We start from the raw sequence: 24837 nt of genomic DNA on the forward strand, positions 1-24837 counted from the left end.
TTTAGAAGAGGTCTCCAGAGTTCAAAAGCACCCCCTGGAGGCTGCTGTGATGCTGTAGGACACAGGGAACACAGAAGAGGGACACTTTTGTCCTGAGGCCTGTTAAGCTCCTTAAACTACCCTAACAATGGATCTGATGGCCCTCCCTGTTGAGTTGCACTGAGTCTTTTATTTGAACTTTTCTGTTATTATTGTATTTTACTGCTCTATGTCCTTAAATTGTGATACTGATTGATATTTTTATCTGCAAATATATTTCATTTTTAGATCGGTTCAAGCTGTAATAAAGTAAAGATAAAAGTACAACAGTAAACATCTTTATAGTTGAGGAATTTCTATGCATTTGAATAAAAGAAACCAAAACAAAAACATTGGTATTGGTATCGGATTGATATCGCAATACTTGCCATAGTCCTGCTAAATATGGTCTGAAACAAAAATCACTGGTGTCGCACATCAGTAATAAGAAACAGGACTTTGTTGGCATCTTTCTAGCATCTAACCTACTCCAATCTTTAAAGTTGTGTAGTAGTTGCAATGATTCCAATTTTATCTCAGCATCTGTTTTGTGCCAAATGTGCTCTTGAAGTTCCTGCCAACACACCACACCATCCCAAAACTATGTGCCAACAAGCAGGAAAGGTACTGTTACTTCAAAATAAATTACAAAGTAATAGAAATTACTCATGTAAGAGTGTAACTCATGTAAGAGTGTAACTATCTACACATAATATCTTATTCATAAATAAAAGGTACAATATGTAACTTTCTGGGAGTGGCACATCACCTGCATGAATCCAAGGAAATAGAAAATTCATACTGCGGAACATTCTTCATGGACATAGCCAAAATAATATTTAAATAGAAACAAGCAGGAGGAGGCCAATGTACTGTATTTAAATGTTGTGGTTTTAAAGTTAATGTAAGACAAAACATTAGATAATGCACACAATCTGGTATTTTCAAAGGATAGACACAAAAATGACGTAACTAAATCATATCAGAAGAAACACAAATGTTCAAATTGTTTCATATTGACAACAAAAACCTTTTGTCACTTGTAGACTTACAATAGAAAGAGGAACAACTTTTAAAATAGTACTGCACCACTGTAAAATATATGACTCAAGTAGTAAAAGTATCTGAACACTACACACATTTAAATGGAAGCTAAAAAGTAGAGAGGATTTTAAAACCGTTTACAATTTTCAACACCAAATCCACAATATATCTAATAGCATTTTGTTGACCTCAAAGCTAATTCCTACGACTTTACAATGCACATGTACCAAGGATTACTGTAATTATCATGTTGATCATGATTATCATGTAACTGTTGGCAGTTGATCCATTTTATTCAATGCCAGAGTGAAGTAGAGTTGAAGTACTGAAAATCAAATCAATAATAAAACTAGTATTGGAACTGGATACTCATTTGAGCACATTCAGTAATTAATCTTTCCTGCATAGCTTTAGAAGTTCTGGTCTTGAGCTGTATCAGAACAAGTATCAAACCACATAGACTAGTATACACCCATGGACAACTATGAACCTACTGGACGACTGAGGGATTACACAGATATAAGACATGGGAATATAAAAGAAAGTATTATGATTGAATGTTGAACGTCACATTCTACTGTCTAAAGAGCATTTTTGGTATCATTTGTCAAGTCGAGATTACTGTATAGTTAAAAAAAAAAGTTAAATGCTCAAATTGAACCAAATCTATTCCCTTGACCCAGGTTTGTGGAGCTGTGCGCTAAAGCAGTGGCAGCTCATGTTTACGCGGTGTTACGGCTTTAATGTCAAAATGTTACGACTTTATTTTCATAGTGCCCGCATAATTTTTTTTTTTAAGTGACTCTTATACTCTGTTGTATGATTTAAATAAAATACATGGGAGATTTAACTTGCAACATGTGTTTGCAGCTCACGCTGCTACTCCACAGTACACTTGTCTCAGCAGCTCACCTTGCAAGCCCCAAGTTCCCAAAAACATTGTTTTAAAAAGTTGAAAAGGGGTTTTATGTTCTTAGAGCTTTATGTTCCTATATTTTTTGGGTGGTAGGATAACGGTTAAGGTTATGGACCGGTTTTGAGATGATGATTAAGGTTATGGTCAAGCTAGAGCAGACACGGACAAACTACACGGCCCTTTGAGTGTTATTAATCTGCCCCGTCGAACATGCCAAATTTTATTAAAATAGGTAAGGCTAAACCTTGTTCAGACCCCTCCAAACTTACAAGAAAAAAATACCTAATTGAAGGTTAGATTTGTGGAGTGGTGACTTTGCTCACAGTAAAATAAATGCAAGATAGAAAAGTGTAACGCTGTACTGTGGAACATTTTTATAGCCAAACATTTGACTCTCAAACTCTCAGTTCAGGCTGAGTCCATATTTGAGCAGGAAAATGGCATACTTTTTTAGGTTTCACTACCATCTTACGGCCTTATAGACAACAGGCCCTTTATATAGGGCAGGTAGTGCTGGGTAGGTCTGTGAGTGGTAACACATTCTTGTCTTTGGTCCAGGATTCCTATTTGGGACATTTGGGAATGCTGGGTTCTTCTTGGCTGGTGGTCCAACACACTGCAGTCCTGCTAACGCCTGATAATGTACACAGTGGCAAAGACTTCCTGTGTACAAATCACAAGGGGTCTACTTTTCAAAGGCTGTAAGCTGTAAGGACACATATTGAGCTATTTTCTGATTTATGTTATAATGTTGTTTCCCCATCACAAACAGACCTGTAGTTGGGTCTTCGTTTTATTCACACGTGTTTAACACACAAATATTAAGGCTTCTCACAAACAACAAACACTCTGATCCACCTTGTGATGTCATGTTATAATTAACTGGAAGTGCTTCACTGTGTTTTAAAACTGGACACACCTCCATGAGAATCATTTGGATAATTTCAGCCCTGGCTTTCCAGTCTCTACTGAAGAAGGTAAATGGAGCTGTTAACTTGAAATCTATCACTTCATGACATCACAAGGTGGAACAGAGCATTTTTAGTTTTGGAGGTGTAGACAGACTAATAATAAAGTGTTACTCAAACATGTGTGAATGAAACAAAACACAACTCCAGGTATGTTTTTGATGAGGTAACAAAATTATAACATTGCTTAAAGCTCACAAGAGTCAATTTTGTGTAATATCGAACCTTGAAGTCAATGTTATAGATCTGTAACAAAGCAGTTTTTATTTATTTATTTATTTTATTAGGCCTGAGTCTGAGACAACGTCGTGGTGAGGGACTAATTAAAACCGCACGCAGAGCCAGGAAAATGGCAAAAATTAAGTAGTAAACAACACCCGACATGCCAGTTGCTGGTCACTGGTGTTGTGTTGGGTGTTGTCAAAAATTAAAATTCAGTGAGCTCAAATTTTTAGCAAAGACCCTGAAAAAAAAACACAATGAAAGACAACTTTTTCATGGGGCAAATGTAAAAATCTTAAACTCAGATAAAAAAATAGAACATGTCATGAAAAAAATGATATTACGTCCCCGCTCCAAACCGTAAAGGAAGTTGGCCATGGCCATATTGGATCAAACCCGGGAATGACAAAAGTGCACACATTTGCATTTAGGACATCTCCTTGCAAATTTTCTATAAGACAATCGATTTGTCATGGACTTGTGAAAAATTTCCTATATTCCCCACATCATACTAAACAAAAAAGTCAATGAGGACATCTATTTCCAACCATGCAGGTGTGGCAATGTCAGAAAATGTTTCATTGAAATGAAAGAAGTCATAATAAATGGATGCTGATTTTGGGGGGAGGAGTGATGAAAGTGGGGAGGAGAGGCAAGATGATCTTGGTGGCGTGTACACTGTGGCTGCGAGGGGACCATTTTTGACCCCTGAACGTTAAGGAAAAGTCAATTTTATTGGACCTAAAATTCAAGGTTGGCGAAAAAAGTATTATTTTGAACTGCAAAAAAAATGTATATTTCAAAATTACTCAATAGCGCCATCTCAATTTTTTTCCTCATTTATTTTATTTGTTTCGATCAGATTAATGAACACGTGTATCCGGTACACTTAATGTACATTTCACTTTTTTATTTCTTATTTAAGCTCTCATTTTTTAGGAAAGGAGTGGGAAGAAGAAAACATATTAATCAGCACCTGTTTCTTCCCTTATAACAAAACTTAAATGCTTTGTTTAAGCTTCCTTTTTAGTTAAACAAAAAAAATACATACATTCATTCAATTCATGGCAATAACTGCAGCAAAAGGTCACTGACAATTTAGATGTACAGTGTTACTATAATTAACATGAATCATTTTTAAATTGCAACAGAAAGAAAAACATACCAACATGTTTAGAACAAGTATACAGCAATGGCAACAATGAGAATAAAGTAGAACCAACACTGATACAGAGAAAGTGCAATATGACAATAATTTAAACTCATCTCTCTCAGTATTCAGACCAGACCATGTCTTTATACAAAAACTTCTCAAAAAACATTGTGAATGATCCGCACTGCTCGTTTTTGCAATGGGAATAATGGCTTAGTTGATCATTGGTAATTGTTTCCTCATATTTCAAAACAATATGTGAAATAAGGGAGAGTGAGCAGTATAGTGTATATTATAAATAACGCAAAACAATATCTTGATCACAATACACTCTATTGTGATCAAGATATTGTTTTGCGTTATTTATAATTGAGAGGCTCTTTTAGTTTACTTTACTTTATTTTAGTTTTTATGTGCTGGATTTGGGCTCTCTATGAAAATTTCCTGTCCATAATTACTTATTCTCAAATACATTTTAAATTTGTTCACCCTTTATATTTATTGGTAATTCTGGGCTGTTTTTTCATTAGTTTAGTTTTGCTTAGATTTAATGATACTTTATTTGTATCAATCCATTGTTTTATTTTACTTATTTCCACATTTACAGTGTCTACAAGCTCATTATAATCAAAACTTCTATAAAAAATGTGCCATAAGCAAAGAGAATTAGTTTTAATGAATGTGACGCATTAAAAATATCATTTATATAGAGATTGAAAACCATGGGCCCGAACACTCACCCCTGGGGGACCCCACAAGCAATGCCAAGGTGTTCAGATGAGTATTCTCCCATTTTAACATACCGGACCTATCTTTTTAAATAATCTGTTAGCCTAGAGGTACCCAAACTTTTTTTATCGAGAGCCACATCTCAAACCATACTCAAAGCGGAGGGCCACAGACTGGTGATCAATGCAGTGCGATGCTTTTTACACAGCTTTGACAGACCCGCTGTATAAGCCTTGAAATACATTAATTTTAGGTCTGTGTCACACTGCAATGTGATGTTTAAGGTTATAGTGGTAGAAACAGTTTAATTTGCTATAAAAAGTACTTTTTATGATCATTTGGGCCAGTTCAGCAGGAGATCTGAGGGCCAATATAAACTGGTCTGAGGGCCGCATTGGGACCTCGGGCCATAGTTTGGACACCCCTGTCTTGGCCAGTCCCAAATTACTCCTCTGAAACTATATCTTTCAAGTTTTTTTTAGTAGGGTTGAATGATTAATTGTGTTAAATGCTTTTTTCAGATCAATAAAGGTACAATAAAAGTAAATAAAGGCTTCTTTTGGACCAGTGCATTGGTGAAGCCAAAATACATTACGGCAATGAGAGACCCTTTTCATAGTAGACAAATAAAATTTGGTACAAGCATAGGACATGTCAAGACAAGTAAAATATTATATCCCTACAGGAAGTCATGGGTGGAACCTGATTTTTGCAAAATTTTACCTCTCACATTTGAATTTGTTACACTTTCATTGTAAAAGCATACAAACTGATCAAAATGGACTAGTCCATGTGTAATTACAGACTAGTCTTTTGAATTTTGATGAATCAGAAAATGTGGGTGTGGCCAACCTACAAACCAAAAAAAGGCATTTTTAGAAGTATTAAATTGTGTCTTGCCATACTGAACAAAAAAGCCAATGAGAACATGCCTCTATTTGCAATCGTGTTGCCATGGCAACGTCCAACATTTCTCATAGAAATACATGGGTTAAAAAAAAAAAAAAAAAAAAAAAAGTGTTTGCCATAGATCATTGAAATTTGGCACACAATATTTTGATTATTTTAATTCCGACTCTGCTGACACTGATATAAGATAAAATATAACACTCCTAACAGATGACTGTGTTTTGAATGTATTCGAAGTCTCAGTCTTATCATTTCAACTGTTTCCTCTTTTTGTGTTAATTTAAATATCTCAAAAGTCGTCCAAGACTCTCTCAGTTCCTCTTCACTGCAGTGGAGCAGCAGCGGTGAGTTTATCTTTGTTAAGGCTTTTTAAATTATATAACATTCATTTAACATTACTGTCAAGTATTCAAGTACTAGTCGATGTTTGGTAACAAAAATAAGGCAGGTATTAGACTGGACCAAAACAGGACTAAAGGAATTTTATGTTTCAACTGATTAGCTTCAGTGACCTCAATTTACATTAAAATGTAATACATGCAACTTTATTTGATGTGAAATACTATATATATATATATATATATATATATATATATATATATATATATATATATATATATATATATATATATATATATATATATATATATATATATATATATATATAGAGAGAGAGAGAGAGAGAGAGAGAGAGAGAGAGAGAGAGAAACTATTTTTAATGAAATGGTGAAATATTTCCTATGAGTTGAGGGCATGAATCCAAATAAATCTTTCTATTAAAGTTTCATTATGCAATTTTCTTAGAGGGGGTTTGACACCAGGTAAGATTGAATATTGCTTTTCTAGAATTGTCCACATTACGACACTGAACTTATCACGCTGATGTTTATTGAATTACGGGTGTTTTAATTGTGGAAAATACCTTGAAAAAACATGCATTCTTACTGTGAGCAGGGCCAGCTCTCCACAGATCTGATCTGTAACTTGGCCTGGTGGCATTATTTTCTTGTCCCTAGAGATTGACAAGTTTAATTCCATACTGTGGAACATTCCCAGCAAAGCGATAACACCTCTGTGGAAACAAGCAGGTCCTCCATCAGAAAAGTTACACAGTGCACTTTTAAGCCAAAACCAAATCATCACCATCATCACCATTTTCATCTCTATTATCTTTTTAAATGGATTATTCTTCTCTTAAAGATCAAATTTCTGTTTTACAATGAACAAAATGTAGAACAATGATCTACTCATGTGAGTTCAACACAGTGTAGGACACAGTTTAGTTCAGTACCTGAAAAACAGCACAATATGTTTAACGCCCCCTGGTGGCCAGTGCTTTTATTCAGTGTCAGAGGAGGGTCATACTCAGCTACATTTACTTCAGTTGCTTTTTGAATTGTATTTTTCTAGAATACATTTTTTAGGAACTTACTTTTACTCTTGAGTTATACACTGTCTGGACAAAAAAAAGTCACCACCTGGATTTAATGAAGCCAATAGGTCTAGGTTCAGCAACAGTCTGTGCTCAAAGAATGAGGTCAGCTGACACCTGAATATACTGAATGACCAGGTTATTCCATCAATGAATTTTTTTCTTCTCTGATGACACGGGCATATTCCAAGATGACAATGCCAGGATTCATCGAGCTCAAATTGTGACAGAGTGGTTCAGGAGCATGAGACATCATTTTCACACATGGATTGTCCACCACAGAGTCCAGACTTTAACCTCATTGAGAATCTTTGGGATGTGCTGGAGAAGGCTTTGTGCAGCGGTCAGACTCTAACATCATCAATGCAAGATCTTGGTGAAAAATCAGTGCAACACTGGATGGAAATACGACTTGTGACAATGCAGAAGCGAAATCGAAACAATGCCACAGCGAATGTGTGCCGTAATAAAAGCTAAAGGCAGAACAACAAAATATTAGAGTGTGTGCCTTTTTTTTTTTTTTTGGCCAGGCAGTGTCTCTTATTTGAGAAAAAGCTTTGCTCCTCTTCCCAGTATTAATCTACAAATGATCTTCCGGTGTGATGAATACAGTTTGGTTAAACATGTCTTGTAAATGAATGTATATTGCTTTGTCTGTAAATGTGCAAGTTTGTTTTCCATGTATATGGTGAAGAGCAAAGCAATAGTAATAATAAATAAGATAAAATAAAATAAAAACAAAAGCATTATGTTGACAATATAACATGATTTCCTCCAGATATAATGTAGTTTGAGTACAGTAACTTCAAATTCTAAATCACATACTACCATTACTCTTTAAGTTATTGATAGTATTTTTCCTAAATACTTTTTTACTCTAAGTTGCACCACTACTTCAACTTGAGTAATATTCTTTTGAAGTAACTTTACTCATACTTGAGTATATTTGGCTGCTCTACCACGTCTCCTCACTGTGTAAAAAACTCTAGCTCTGCACTTTTGAGGTTTTGACCTGTTGTCTTTTCACAGGAGCCTTCGTCACAATGTTTTTTCTGTCACTTCTGTTGGTGCTTCTGCCGCCTCCATCACTCTTTTACTCTTTAAAGAACTGCACAGCCGACTTCTATGACCAAACTAAAATAGACTGTACAAAAAATGACTTGACCACAATTCCCTCTGACATTCCCAAAAGTGCTACTCTGATAGCTCTGACTAAAAACCGCATCCAGACAATCAGACAGACTGATCTGAGAGGCTTCACACAACTTAAGACTTTACGTTTAAGAAATAACCATATTTCACTCATAGAGGACGGGGCTTTTATAGATCTATCATCATTAACTCATCTGAATCTGGCGGTAAATAATTTAGAAAACCTGACAGACAACATGTTTAAGGGACTGTCCAACTTGATTTTTCTTGATTTGTCATTTAATCTTTTTAGAAACATTTCAAAGTTTGTGTTTGAGCCTTTGAATTCACTGGAGGAACTGTACATGTCTGAGGTTTACCCTGTGGATTTGACTAATATAATTTCTCACACTCCGTCTATAAGGATTTTATCCGGAGATGTACAATCATTTGAAGACAAACTTTGTCCATTCCCTCTCCTGAACCTTACAACGTTGCAGTTGAATGACAGGTCACTAAAAAAGTTCAGTGTTCACTCTAATGTTTTGCCTCAGTTAAAATATCTTATTTTATGGAGTGACAGTGTTGAATTTGAATGGGATGTACCAAATAAAGCAGTTTTGAAAAGCTTGAGGCATTTAATTTTTGCTGATCCAGGATTAACAACAGAGAGATATCTGTCCATTTTACAAAGTGTTGATTCAGTGGAGTTTCTTGAGTTCAACAGTCAAAGAAGTCCATTTTACCAAAGTGTGATGGATGCAGCGTGCACTATTCCATCTTTACAGAAGTTGGGAATAACGTTAACATACTTACCTATGATAAATGACTCTTACCTACAGTCCTGTTCTAATCTCACTGAACTGTTTTTTTACATAAATTCAATGCGGGAGCTATCAGAGTCCTCCCTCCGAATGTTAACACGTCTCACAAGACTCAACATAGAGAAAAATGATTTAGCCCGAATACCCACAGCCATCAGAAACCTATCCACCCTCACACATCTGTCCTTTCAATCCAACCACATTACAAAACTTCAGTGTTCAGATTTTTTTAATTTGCCAATGTTAACAGAACTGAATCTTAATTCCAACAAAATTTCTAAACTTAAAAAATGTGTATTGAAGGAGCTTAAGAATATAAAAGTACTTTATCTTGAAAATAATGCTTTTTCTACTTTAGACAATACTTTTGGAATCAGTTTTCCCAATTTGGCCAATTTCAGTGCTGAAGAAAACTACCTTGTCTTAGTTCACAAAGAAACTTTTAATAACATGTTAAATCTTACAGATTTAAACATAAAATCAAAATCAGCAACTAATGTGGAGAACGGTGCTTTTGATGGACTTTTGAATCTGAGACATTTGACTTTTTCTCAAAAGTACCAAAGTGGAGGCGTTATTTCAGGTTTGGGACATCTGGAACGTCTTGTTGTGTTCATCTCAACTAACGAACAAACTGTGGTCTCAAAGCCAATGACTTTTAACATTTCTTCTCTTCAAGAGTTAACCATCGAAGTGGACAGAAACGTGTGTATTGATCAGGCTCTGTGTAATCTTCACAACATGACAAATCTACAGGTGTTTTCGCTGGACACATTTTGCTGTTACATTCCTTCAGACACATTTTTGGAAGCTCCGCACTTACAAAACGTCACAATTACCAACTGTGTGGAGTTTAGTCCAGACCCGGACCTGTTCAAAACAATTTCAGAATTAAAATTTCTAGACTTGTCTCACAATAAAATTCAAAATTTGAATTTTTTCTCTACATCTACTCTAACCAAACTGGAAAAATTGATTTTAAGAAACAATAAGTTACGAATCATCAATGAGACAATTTTTGAGACTCTTCCTTCACTGAAATACCTCGACTTGTCTGAGAACCCATTTGCATGTGACTGTTCAAATGCAGGGTTCATTATATGGGTGATCAAAAACAAACAGGTTCAAGTGGTCAATGCTTTTCAGTACAGATGCTCCTCTCCTTTGTCTCTAGATGGACAGTTTCTGCTAGACTTTAAAGTGCAGTTGTGCTGGGAGGGGACTAGGCTCTTCTGCTTCCTGTTTAGCTCTGGTCTGGTCCTGTTCACTCTCCTCTCATCGTTCATCTATCACTTTATGCGCTGGCGACTGGTCTATGGCTTCTATCTGCTGCAGGCTTTTCTCTATGACAGTAAAAAGAAGAAACAAGAAAGTCCTAGTGTCTATGATGCATTTGTGTCCTACAATGTTCACAATGAGGACTGGGTTTACGGAGAGTTAGTTCCTGAACTGGAGGAGCAGCAGGGATGGAAGCTGTGTCTGCACCATCGTGACTTTCAACCAGGTAACTCAAAGCCAGGTTATGTTTATATCTGTATGTATCTGTACTTTAGGGCTGCAACTGTAGCCTGTGTAGAAGTGGACTGAGTTGGTGTCACCCACAGTGCTCAGCTCCAGCCAAATGAAGTTCATCGAGGCTAGCAGTTATAGCGGCTGATTTGGAGCCGAGTTCCACATTTGGAATTCCGATCGCGAGTATCATAGCAACCAAAAAGCCAATCAGGGATGAGGTGGTTGAAGGCAACGCCCCTTCCTGTCCACACCACTAGTTTAGAGGGAAGTGGGCGATTAGTAAGACTGAGGATCAAACCTGTTGCTAACGCTAGCAGGGATGAACTCGAGAAAAGAAGGCACCTGATTTGTCTGTTCAGTGGGGGAACATAACACAGTACAAGTAGTAAAGTACTGTACTTAAGTACACATTTTAGATAACTGTACTTTATTCACTGTAAAATTTACTTAAGTACTTATTACTTCACTTAGAAAGAAGGAATCTGTACTCTTTCCTTCACTACATTATTGAACTAGACTTCAAAGTAAAAGTATTTCTTATTATTGTCTGAGAAGTAGCTTGACACAATCATTCAGCTCTTTAGATTGGATTTTAATCATGTTGTGGTTTGTTGTCAGGGAAACCGATCATTGAGAACGTCACAGACGCCATCTACAGCAGCAGAAAGACTCTGTGTGTGATCAGCAGCCACTACCTCCAGAGTGAGTGGTGCTCCCGGGAGATTCAGTTGGCCAGGTACTCAAGTTCATTCAAGACCACATGTAACATAATAAACATGTCAAACTGCACACCATAAGTAATAGTATCTCCATGGAGACAAGCAGGTTTGATGTGAAGCTACTTGTTTGCCCAGAGCTGCTCTGTGGTAGACTGATCAGAGATGTCAATGAACTCTGCCCAACATTTTCCAGGCAACACTTAAACAAAGGTAGTTCAATGATGTGTTTTGCTCAAGGGAACACAGTATGCGATGCTAAAGCCACCAACCTCCCATTTCCTAGATGAGCATTATTACCAAGACAGAACCTGCCCCATTGACTAGATTTTCAACTGATTTGATATTAACCCATAGTTATGGGTCTATAGTCTACTGTTGTGTCATGACCGACAGAGTTATTTAGCCTAATCCCACCATTCATACCTTATATAAGATAAGATCAGATATGCCTTTATTAGTCCCACAGTGGGGAAATTCCAATATTGCACCGCACAGTTTAAGAACAGCAGGAGAATGGTAACATGCAATAAAACAAGATAATAGATAACAGCTTAAAATAATTTAAAAATAGACTTAAAAAATAAACTAAAAATAGACTGTAGTAAAAAATAGACTATTATGTACAATAAGAGTGACAGTGCTGCATATGAACAGAATAAATCTCAGTAAATGAATATGAATATGTCTTTTTATGCAGCTTCCGTCTGTTCGATGAGAAGAAGGATGTGCTGATCCTGTTGTTTCTGGAGGAGCTCTCATCCAATCAACTGAGTCCATTCTACCAAATCAGGAAGTTAGTGAAGAGCCACACATATCTGAGCTGGAACCAGGCCCGTGGGAGTAAGGCACTGTTCTGGGAGAAAGTCCAAAGAGCTCTGGAGAGTGGACACAACCCTGTGGCCAACCCCAACCCACATGCTACTAACCTGTAACTGCACTGTGTAAGGGGTGACAGTGTGGTCGAGGAAGACCTGGTGTTTTTTCTGTTTTGTGTCTTTAAGAAAGACACTTTACCCACCTGCCTGGTATGAATTTGCCCTGTGTGTGTGTGATTGGTGGTGGTCGGAGGGGCCGATGGTGCAGAGGCTTTGGTAAGCCTGTAAAGCACTGGATGTGTAAGACATTATCAATATTAAATATAAGATGAACTTTTTTGATAATCTTGTAATAATATTGTTTTGATTTACACAAGTTTTTACTCTTTACTGTGCACGATTAGACTATTTAACACTTTATTAAATCTGTCACTTTCTTTTTAATGACATTTGTTGTGTAACCTATGTATTTCATTTTTAAATTCATTTTTTGTCAAATTGAATGTAAATTATTTTGCGTTTTATAATTAGAGCCTTCATTGATTTTCACTGGGATTCCACTAAACCTTTTTCTCAAAACAGTGTTGTGTTCTTCTCTGTAATATTGTGCTTGCTCTATATCTATATCCTCTAACCTGACTTAGGGTTGTAAAAACGTTGTACTCTTCTAATACGATACAGATTTGGAAGAAAGATAAGTTGTTCATTAGCACAGCGTGACACATACTGACTGCCAGGAACAATGGTGGTTCACAGGCTTCAAATGCTCAATTCAAGCCTAGTTTACTTCAGTCAGGCTTCACCTTTTGTTTCAGTTTTATTATAATCCTGCTTTGATCCAGGTTTAGTCTAGACCTGGGTTACACCTGGTTTGCCAAATGTTTTTCCCAGTTTGATTTAGCCCTTTTTTAGATCATAAGAGGTGCACCAACCGAGCTTTTTCAGTTGCGACACCAACATTATGATACTTATGTTTTAGTCAGATATTAATCCATCAAATTTGTTGTACCTTATTTGTAAATGTCACTACAGAACAGCTTCCTAGAAATACAACTTCAAACATAAGACATTCTGGATTCATTCATTCTTTATCCTGGATCATAGCTTTTCATTTGACACATTTATGCCGCAGTTTAAGACTAGTTTAGTTTGGGATTTCTGAGTTGGATCTTGTTACGTCAAGTTTGAGAATATTCTGTAAAGCACTTTGAATTACTTTATGTACTAATTGTGCTATACACTTAAATAATTACACTAAAACTCTGTGTTCAAGCAACATTATAGCATATGCAATATACTGCTGCAGTTTGACCCAAGTTACGGCATAAAATTCAGGTAAAAATGCTTAACAAAGGTGCTACTGTTCCTCACTAGCAGCGGTGCCCCATATTAAGATGGAAGATAAGGAGTGAATGGAGCGGAGAGCTGTGTTCATGTGTGTTGGAAAAGCAGACAGAAGCAATACTTGGCTCAGACCGACCTCTCCGACTCAAATATTTGCCCTTTAACCTCAAACCGTCCAATAGAGGAGTGGAAAAAAGAGCGTATCATAGTCCAGGATTATACAAGTGAACATACTCTTTTGGAAATATTTAATAAAACAAATAAAGAGGACAAAAGTGTACTGTAATACTGATGATAATAGTCTGAATCGTGGCATTTTCTACTTTGAACATATACTATATTACTCCATTACACATAGACCTATTAGTTTTTAGTGGTGGCAAGCTAAGGCATAACAATAGACTGTATATATAAATTGACATAGCTAACCTGCTCCTTGCTTGCTGGTGCGGCGGGAAGGGACGTTACTCTCAACAGCCTCTCTCCGGATTAACGCTTTGGTTGCTATGATACCCGTGGTCAGAATTATCAAATATGGAACTGATGAGTTTCATTTGACCGGAGCCGAACGCTATGGATGACGTCACACTCACTTAGTCCACTTCTTTATACAGTCTGTGGTCATAACACAGAGATGGGTGAAGTTAATGTTGAATCTTAAAGTTGCACAAAGGGAATGAAGAGGGAATTTAACTGCAAACCTCCCCAATCCTCACAACTGAGCCAAAGTAAACTCCAAGGCTAAATTGCTAGGCTAGATAAGGCTAAATCAGCGATCAATAACCGATTTTCTTGTAAGGAAAACTATTTTTAAGGATAACAGTTTGGGATATTTTAGCAGTGGTGTGAACAAGGCCTTTGTTCTTAGTTCTTTCCGTGATCTGTTGGTACTTTTCAGATGATGTCATGATCCCAATGGGGGGGCAAGAGCCAGATTTCCCTAAATGCACAAATGTTGAACCTGATCATTTTTCTTAGTGACTAGAGCTAGAAACTCACTGTATTACGACAAAATCTATGTTTTAACCATATTAATTTTAGCTGCGCCCATCTGTGTTAAATATTATGGGACTATAGAATGTTGTGATGTCATCTGAAACCTAGCAGTCGTGGTCTACCTCCCTAGAGCCAGAGATCGACAGCTCCATCTAAACTGCATGTTGTCCCGGTTTACCACAAGCTGTGTTGGAGCAGAGGAATTATAGTCTCCACTCCAATAGGAAAAAACAAAACGTACCGCTTGTTCTTGGCAGTTTGCCGCTAGAAAAGCATTCAATACAGACTTTTGAAGATAAGACTAAAGCACTTTTGAATGACTATTGTGGGGAGAGAGAGTGGATTTAGAGGACTTGATGAATGAGAGAAAGGGAGCGTAAAATGTAGCAGCAGTGATCCATCAGCGCATTTAAAGAGATGTAGTTTACACCTAATGGACAAACAATAGCCACCTTTGACTTTTGGCATGGCTGAGTGACTGGTTTAACACGCCTCTGCTGTGGGAGAAAAGCATACTACAATAGTCTGACCAGAGGATTTGTTGTGTGTCTGTGAAAAGTATTAGAAATGTTTTTGAAGTCTTAGAGTAGAGAGTTGAGTAACGTTTTCTGTGTGCCAGTGGTATTCTGCAGTATTCAATTTTGACAAAACGTCACAGTTTCACCGCACAATAAAAAGAACTGGACTCTCGCGTTGCCCGGGCTTTTGGAGTTTGCATGTTCTCCCTGTGTCTGTGTGGAGTTTGCATGTTCTTCCTGTGTCTGTGTGGCGTTTGCATGTTCTCCCTGTGTCTGTGTGGAGTTTGCATGTTCTTCCTGTGTCTGTGTGGCGTTTGCATGTTCTTCCTGTTTTTGTGTGGAGTTTGCATGTTCCTCCGGTGTCTGTGTGGAGTTTGCATGTTCCCCTTGTGTCTGTGTGGCGTTTGCATGTTCTCCCTGTGTCTGTATGGAGTTTGCATGTTCCTCCTGTGTCCTTGTTGAATTTGTATATTCTTCCTGTGTCTGGTTGATGTCCACAATTCTACCTGTGTCTGGGTGGAGTTTGCATGTTCTTCCTGTGTAGGCGTGGTATTTACCTGTTATCCCTTTGTCTGGGTGGAGTTTTCATGCTCTCCCTGTGTCTGTGTGGAATTTGCATGTTCTCAGTGTCTGGATGTTTTTTGCATGTCCTCTCTGTGTCTGTGTGGAGTTTGCATGTTCTTCCTGAATCTGTGTGGAGTTTGCATGTTCTCGCTGGTACTTTATACTTAAATAATAAAGTACATTTGAAAGTATAGTTTAAACAAGCCTTATTTAATATCACTCTGCGTTAGTTTGCTTATGTTGTTCAAAGTTCCATTAATGGGGCTTGTTATAAGTCATGTTATAAAGTGTGTTAACGTGCGATTGTTAGACGCTTTTACAACTGTCACCTCCATATTTTTGTATTTAAAATAATACAAAAAAGCACTTGTCTCACAGTTTCCATGTTGTGCTAACCTTTTGAGTATGGGGACACTGAGGGACGGGGGACTTCCTGTTCACGTCTAATTGCCTGGGAGAAACCTTGAAAATGAAACTATAATATTCTTGTTTTCGAAGCAAAACAAGGTCTGTAAAGGGGCTGTACCAAGTTTTATAGTAAAATAAAAGTAGTTGTGACCTGTGCATATATAGAGCTTTTTTACTGATTGCAAACTCGGACGTATGGCACTGTACCACTTATATCTTGCTTTAAACTTACAAATACATTGATTTGCGCATTTTCTATATCAGTAATTATATAAGTAAACCTACAAATCATGTCATATATGGGACAAATCACTCCGCTTATCACTTCTATAGGGACTGAACCAGGTCAAGTTTACTGGCGAGTTTTTTAGTGGGGAAATTCCTCCTACAGTGTGCCTCAAGGACTCCCAGACGTTACTGCCAAAACAATGATAAAGCCATTTAAGGAGTGGCCATTTTGAAGTGAGGATGTTTACAAGATGCAGCACACTACTCAGGGTCAAGTGTTCAAGAGTTATTATGGTTGAGTTGTAAATGTTTCCAGCGCTCTGCAATTGAGATGTAACTATGTGCATGTGTCATCTTTTAATGAAAGATGACAAAGGGAAAATGTATGTTTTAGTTTTGCTGACTTGGCATAACACAAAAATCTCACAAGAGTCAATTTTGTGTTATATAGGATCTTCAGTATATAGAGAATGGATTGCTGATCTAAGCCTAAGGTGATGTGATGTTTTGAGGTTTAGTGAGGCTCCCAGCAGTGCAGTTTAGTTTCATGTGTGCGGTGTCACGGTCCAGGTGATATGACCCCCCAGTGATGACTCTCCCCCTTCTCTGAAAACATACAGTCTGTTTATACAGTTCAGGACAGTGGACTCTAACACAGGTCTTTTCTATTCCTCCACTGACACCAGCTAACTCCGAAAGTGTCCTGCCAATATAGCACGATGAATGGGTGAGAGGATACACTTCAGAGCAAGTGATTGACAGCTGTATTGATTTACCAAGATGAGTTTGTTTCACACGCTATATTCCAACCAATCAGCTGTTTGCATGCAACTTTAAAGGGAACATATTACGCTGCTTTCTGATCTATGTTGTTTCATCATCAAAAACATGTCTGGAGTTATGTTTTGTTTCATTTACACATGTCTAACACACAATCCCTGCATATTTAGGCTTCTCTGAGTTCTTCTCTCAAACTGAACACTCTGTTCCACCTTGTGATGTCATAGGGTAATACAGGAAGTGCTCCAATGTGTTTTTAAACTTCATACAGACTCATTTCAATAATTCCAGCTTCGGAATCGCCAATCTCTACTGCACAGAAGTGAACTTAACTTAAATACTAGTACTTTATTACATCACAAGGTAGAACAGAACAGTTTGAGCTTTGGAGATGTAGACACACTAATAAATGAGGATTACTGAAACAATAAAAATTAAACAAAACACAATTCTGGCTATGTTTTTGATGAGGTCGCAGCATTATAACATGGCTTAAATCTCACAGAAATCTATTTTGTGTAATATAGGACCTTTAAAGGCACATTATGTAACTTTTCGGGTGGGGGTTGTCATCCGTTTGTCTCCATGGAGATGTTATAGCTTGGCATGGTATGTTTCACAATATGCCATTCAAATTATTGCTATTCTGACCTATAAGTTGGCCTGGTGGCGCCACATACTGGTCTCCATGGAGATAGATAAGGTTATTGTCATACTGTGGAGCATTCCTGGCAAAACAATACCATCTCAGTAAAGAAAAGTTACATGGTGCAGCTTTAACCCAAATGAGATTATAGAATTGGAAAGCTGATGGTTGAGTTTTATTTTGTTATTTTTTTTTAAGTACACACATTGATTTACATATTAAACCAATCTGTCATCCTTCCATTGTACTAACTGTATTTGTGTCTTCTTCCATCTCCACACACAGCCATCATCTCCACAGGTGGTTCAGATTTGTGCCACGTGTTTACAATTTGCTCTGTTAGTGTCAGTGCCATAGAAGAGACTGGAAACAATTTACTATAGAAAATCAGACTTATAGACAGACAACCCAACCATACAACCTTCAATGTGGAAAATGCATTAAGTTCAAGTACATGACAAAAGCAGCTGTACTGATTCAGAGCAGAGAGGACAATAAACAAGCGGCTTTTTGAAGCTACTCATAGTACTTGGAAAATGTGAAAAGTTTACAGTACCCCATAAGGAAGTCAAAGTATTTACAATATGCAACAGGACTGGACCAGTGTCAGTTCTGTTGATTTAATAGGGAAAAACTATCATTTGGTGAGTGCATAAAAGCAGCAGGTGGGTATTATTAGTTATATTAAAGCCACACTATGTCACCTTTTAGCTGAAAAATAGGCCAGAATAAAAACATGCTTTTTCATTTTGGTTGTGTTTATTGCAGTGAAATATATGGGTCCTTATATAAGCGGGCTTGCATCTCCACAAACTTGACTCTCATTTGGCCTGGCAAAAGCCTTCTCCTGTCTGTTTCCATGGAAATATTCTTCCTTCCTTCCTTGACTATAATCTTTCACAGTATAGCATACAACTCATCTATCTCCATGGAGAATGTTCTGAAGTATGATTTTAACGTTGTACTTCTATCATACAGGTCACATGACATCTCCATAAAGTTTAACACTATACCTTTAAATAGGCCAAATTTACTTGACAAATTGTACTTCCAAAACTAGTTTTTCTGACACAATACTTGGTGAGTGGGTTTGTCTCTCCACAGATTGACTGGTAACTTGGCCTGGGGTATCGCCATGGTGATAAATAACTTTAATACTACACACAATAGAAATTAACAGGCAAAGCAATCACATCTCCATGGAGACATGGCATGACTTTAAGTTACTAAAACATTTTTACTTTGCCTTTAGATATAATTTTGTTTTTTTAAGGTTTAATCCGATTACATTAATTCTATAAAATTAAAAAATGTTACTTCCAAATATCCGTTTAATTACTCTCACTCTAGTTATTTCGATTGGTACCAAAACATGAGTAGTATCAGTACAGTATTCCTACTTTCAGTTTTGTACCACTAACCTCTTGCAGAAGGTATTTGAGTTAGATTTTATGGAGGTTACAGGTAAGTGTAATACCCTCCCTTTAAGTCTAAGGCAGAGCGCTGTAAATACTGTGAAAAGTCACACTACACTCACAATGATCTGTGGTTTTGCTCTAAACATGAGCTGAAAGTAAAATGAAAGTAAGTGTATTTTATATACTTTAGAGACAGTCACGGCCATTAGGAAAACAAACAATGTCCTGGGGGTTTAATATTGTATTTTTAAACTGCTTATTCTAGAAGAAGCAGTAGCTGTAATAGTCATAGTAGCAGTAGTTTATACTGTGCATGACCTTTGATGGAGCTGTTATTTGAAATGTACTAAAATACTTAAAAAATGTATATAGTTACACAATACTGAATGGCAGCATAAAAATGTATTTTGTAACGTATTCTGACACATAATCCAGTCAGTGTATTCTGAATACTATGAATACTTTTACACAGACTTGCATTTAAATTATAATATAAAGACACAAAATAGGATTAATAACTGCTTTGTGTTTGTTTCATTGATGTATCACTGATCAGAGAAGGAAAGATCACAGATGCACTCGGAGCTGTGTTTTATGTTCAATGTTTTATTATTATTATTTTATTTTTATTTTTTTTGTGGGATCAAGTACCACCATGTATTCCTTTGATGTTATAAAATTAACTATTCTGAATAACACCAAATCAAAAAGTAACTGTACCAGAATACAGCTTCTCAAAACTAGTATTCAGAATATGTAGTCTCAGTTATTCAGTTACTTCCCCACACTTTTAATGTCAACATAAAGATTGCATCTCAATATGATGATGCACAATTTTTGAGGAAGCTAAAAAGATACAAATAAAAACAATAGACTGAAATGGACATGAGACATCTCCACTGATGCCTCATTGTTCCTCACAAATCAGCCCTTCCTCCGTCACACTGACAGGACCACATCTGTTCTGTGTCCTACATCTATAATTACGCTTTCATATCAGACATTCACAGACACATAAAACCACACTCAGACTTCCCAGACACATTTTTCAGTGCAGCAATTACCACATGAACATGGAAGAACATGCTACCTAAACCCCAAACTGTTAAGACCTGCACTTTTCACTACCTTGACTAATCTCGTTTATTTAATATTATAATTTGTAATAGTATTAAAATCACTCTACTGTGATGTTTAGACCTTTGTGTTTATAGACCAGTTCTTAGACCGGTTTAGTCCTGGTTTAAAGGCGTACGATGTAACTTCTCTGGAGATTGGCCTGCTTGCTTGCCTGGAATGTTTCATAGTAGAGCATTAAACATATATTGCATCTATCCTAATTATGTATGTGTTTATTGCAAGAAAATACCTTGGAAAAAATAAATAAATAAATAAAATTAATAATAATAATAATAATAATAATAATAATAATAATAATAATAATAATAATAATAATAATAATAATAATAATAATAATAATAATAATAATAAAATTGATTCTTAGTGTGATCAGGTGTGCCTCTCCATAGATCTGACCTGTAAGTTGGCCTGGTGGCATTACTTGCTTGTATCCATGGAGACAGATAAGTTTAATGGCATACAAGCATACCATGGAAACAAGTAGGTGGTGGACACTTGACCAGTAAAATTACATAGTGTACCTTTAATATGTGTTATTACCCAATTGCTCTTCATTTAGTTACTTGGAGTTTGAACTTATTTAATCTTTATTTGGGGTTTAGTCCTAGTTTAATCTGGTTAAAACCTGGTTTAGACCTGGCCTATATACTGTACATTACTGTAGATCTGTTTTAGTATTGTTTTTTTGTGTCTACTGGCCAATCTTGGTATATTCTGCAAGCCACTTATTTGCTTAGGTAGCACTTGAACTACTGTAAAACATTTTGAATCCATTTGTGTTTTTAGTTACATCCTATTTTGGAAACCTAAGAGTGAAACACATAAATCTCCAGAGAGTTGACCGTGCCAACAGCCGCGGTAGGACTGAGTGTTAGGTTTAAAGTAGTGTGAAAAATGACCTTTGTGGACAGGAATGGGGGAAAGTTTAACCATGTTCACCACCGAAATATACACAGCCCTGAGAGCAGATGTGACCCAACACCAGGCCACAGCTCAACAGAGAAAGACGTTTCCAATGAAGATTTACAACTGAATGATGAAAAAGAGCAGTGAACGTAATACACCATGACATCATTTTATTTACTTGCTTTCATATTTACAGTTAAAGACGTTGTACCAAATTTTTACTGTATTAAAACATGAAAAACAGAATTAGTTCATTTTAAACAGTTTGCAGAGGTCCAAAGTTATTCCTCACTCACCTTATGCAGTCAGAACATCCTAATTATTCACCTTGATGAGTTTATAAGCTCTTTTCACAACTTACAGAGACCATGAAATAGTGTGATTTGACTGTTTTAAAGGTGTGTTATGTAAACTTTCTGTAAGAATGTCCACTATGTGTGCTTATTTCCATGGAAATGCTATTGCTTTGCCTAGAATGTTCCATCGTATGGCATTAAGTTTGGAACAATAGAAGCAATGGAAGCTTTAACAGGAAGCTGAAGTGTCTTGCCAAAGGACACAGTGAAAAAAACACTGTTCACCAAATCCTACCTAACCCTTACAATACATCTCATAAACTCCAATAATTATGCTTTGAATATAAAAAAAAAAACCCTTCAAAATCAGCGAGTCTTAGGTTTCCTTGTACTCGTGTGTGATTTCGCGCTGAGTCAACGCTGGCGTAGAGCAGAAGCACGCAGCCAGTTCACTGTAATGTTGTGGTCTGCAGATTTTTCCCTTTTGGCAGCAGAGCGTCCATTTAAACTCCTCCACTCAAACTACAGGCCTGGCTTTGTACAAATGACGACAGCGGTGGATTTTGTACTCTGTTGCGCTTCACTGGACTCGAGAGAAAATGCGGATTGAAGCTATTTTTCTGTAACAAATTTTTCTGAAGTAACAACTAAGTAAAACAACGGCACATGATGTAGTACGTTCTAGTCTGTTTAACTGTACACTTTTGCATGTCATATATAGAAGTTGATTCAAATGTCCCAGTTATACGCGTTTAAAGGTGCAATGTGCAACTTTTTGTACAACCTGCTTTCACATCACACATCTCCATGGAGTTGTTTCACTGAGACAGACAGGTGGCACTACCAGGCCAAGTAAGAATGCAAGTTTTTATCTATTATCTATCAAGAATTAATGCACGATAGATAAGTTTAATACCATAACAACATCCAAGCCAAACCAACAACACAAGACGAGCATGTGGCGGTTTTGTTGGCCGGTGCCACTATGGGTTTCCTCGGTTCTACAAAAAACGGTTTGAGGGATTTGTAGACAGTTCAACTCGTCAAGCTTTTATTGCTACTAATCAGAAAGACATTTGCAAGTACGGGAAAACACAAGGAGTCCGAATTCCAGCTACACGCAGTTGTAAAGTGTAAACCGTAGAACCGAACACAAAGTCAAAACCAAAGCTTCCTGCCTGTAAGAGCCAAACCAAACTAACCAACGCTATACAGCAAAAAGATGCATTTGAGCCAAAACAACTTTCCATTCAATTTTCAATCAACATTTGTAACCACTGAGCAACTTATACCAGCCACTTTAGGCAACTGCGTCAATGTGAACACGATTATTAGGAGTTCAGAATCAGTTAAATGCAAAGACAATAATTGACAGTGTTACAGTGTTGCATGACTTTTCTATTGACCTATTCTGCTAAATTGACTTTTCAGAACATTTATCCATGTTATAGTTGTTTCCTTTCACAATTTACTCACCCGAAGTAGAATTCAGAGTGATTTGTGCATCTTTGAGAAATCTTTAATTATTTATTTTCAAGACTGCCATATGTTACAGTGACACCAGCTCTCATTGGACTCTGCAGTTTTGGGTGTCATAGATTATAGCTAAAGAGCAGGCACACGCACAGTAGATCTTCTTCAAGAAATAACATCTTTTGAATAAGTGAAAAACCATGTCCCATGTATTTATTTTTCTTTGGTTTACGTTAGTATCTGGGGTAGTACCTGTTTTCCCCATGCATTTGAGCAACAATTGTCTTGCCCCAGTACAGATTGGATGTATGAGCAGCTCTTGAGGTCAAAATAAGTTAACTGTGTACTGTCTGTATCTAATTGTAACATTTTCTTGTCAGAGAATCGAGAAGCGATTGAAAACATACGGCAGATTCATTAATGACCACCCAGCTACATGATCTGCAAAGGAGTACTTAGAAATACTAACTAACAAGATCAACTGTTAAGCAACTTCCTATTATATCCATTTCTTCTGTCCAAAATCCTGTCTCCTCACATTTACTGCCATGTTTTCCCAATTCTTATAAAACGCTCCTTTTCTTTCCAACTCCAATAAAACTAACATGTCTTTTTCATTCTTGCCAAGACTCCATTTTAAATCTGTGATAAACTGCAGTATCCCGGTGACAGCTGGTGCAAACAGGGCTAACCAAAGAGGCGTCTGAAACGGCACAGGTACAATACAATACTGTTTTTTCGTCCATTTTGGTCAAAGACGTTGTGGAAAGGCGCAGAGAATGAAGCTCCGCTCTGTCTGGACCTAGCTTAAGCACAAACTGTTGACAAGTCACTTCAAACCAGACAAAAGAGAAAGAAAACCGTTTTGCTCTCAATGCATTCAAGTATAAAGGAGCATCTGAAGTGGTTATCGGAGCTATTGAGAGCACTATACTGTGGGTTAAAGCTGCACTGTGAAACTTTTCGAGTGGAGGATCTGCTACTTTCTTGATTCAATGGAGAAGCTGCTGTTGTTTTGCCTTGAACGTTGCACTATATCGCATTAAATGTATCAATCTCCAAGGAGACGACACCAGGCCAAGTTACATTTACATGCATATGAGGGCTAACTCAAGTGCTTATCTTAGCTATTTGGTGGGTTAAAGCTACACTGTGTAACTTTTCAGGTGGAGGATCTGCTTGATTCAAAGGAGAGGTTGTTGTTTTGCCTGGAATGTGACACAGTATGGTATTGAACTTATCTATCTCCATGGAGACACCACCAGTCCAGGTTACCGTTACATACATGAGGGGTATTTATAGTGTGTATCTTTGCTAATCAGTGTGATATTCCATGAGTTAAAGCTCCACTACGCAACTTTTCAGGCGGAGGATCTGCTACCGTCTTGATTCAATGGAGAGGTTGTTGTTTTACCTTGAAAGTTACACAGTATGGCATTAAGCTTATATATCTCCATGGAGACACCACCAGGCTAAGTTACAGTTACATACATGTGGAGTATTTGAAGTGTGTATTTTAGCTATTCATTGTGATATTACATGGGTTAAAGCTGCACTACGTAACTTTTTAGGTGGAAGATCCGCTACCTTCTTGTTCCAATGGAGAAGTTATTGTGTTGCCTGGATTGTTCCACTATATCGCATGAAACTTATCTATCTCCATGGAGACGTTACCAGGCCATTATAATTCATAATCCGTTTGCTCTCCACGCTAACTCACTCCCCCTT

The 24837-nt window shown here is 37.0% G+C and overlaps 2 protein-coding genes across 2 annotated transcripts in view; one reads left to right on the forward strand and one right to left on the reverse strand.

Moving 5' to 3' along the window:
* The window catches only part of LOC117388663 (collagen alpha-1(XVIII) chain-like), a 90152-nt gene that overhangs the window by 44580 nt on the left and 20735 nt on the right, over window positions 1–24837 (reverse strand). The gene's annotated exons all lie outside the window — the stretch shown is intronic.
* On the forward strand, window positions 6249–12509 carry LOC117388265 (toll-like receptor 13). The gene is made up of 4 exons (XM_033985772.2): window positions 6249–6303; window positions 8421–10850; window positions 11477–11594; window positions 12275–12509. The coding sequence occupies exons 2-4, from the start codon at window positions 8435–8437 to the stop codon at window positions 12507–12509; spliced, it is 2769 nt and encodes a 922-aa protein (XP_033841663.1). The 5' UTR covers window positions 6249–6303; window positions 8421–8434.

The sequence above is a fragment of the Periophthalmus magnuspinnatus genome, chromosome 20 (genome assembly GCF_009829125.3).
Source record: "Periophthalmus magnuspinnatus isolate fPerMag1 chromosome 20, fPerMag1.2.pri, whole genome shotgun sequence".
In the NCBI taxonomy this organism is placed as follows: domain Eukaryota; kingdom Metazoa; phylum Chordata; class Actinopteri; order Gobiiformes; family Gobiidae; genus Periophthalmus; species Periophthalmus magnuspinnatus.

Bases quoted from the DNA above. Each gene is read 5' to 3' on its own strand.
- LOC117388265 (XM_033985772.2), top strand. From the start codon at position 8,435: ATGTTTTTTCTGTCACTTCTGTTGGTGCTTCTGCCGCCTCCATCACTC. The intron at 10,851-11,476 runs GTAACTCAAAGC...GTTTGTTGTCAG, and splicing joins CCATCGTGACTTTCAACCAG to GGAAACCGATCATTGAGAAC. The intron at 11,595-12,274 runs GTACTCAAGTTC...CTTTTTATGCAG, and splicing joins CGGGAGATTCAGTTGGCCAG to CTTCCGTCTGTTCGATGAGA.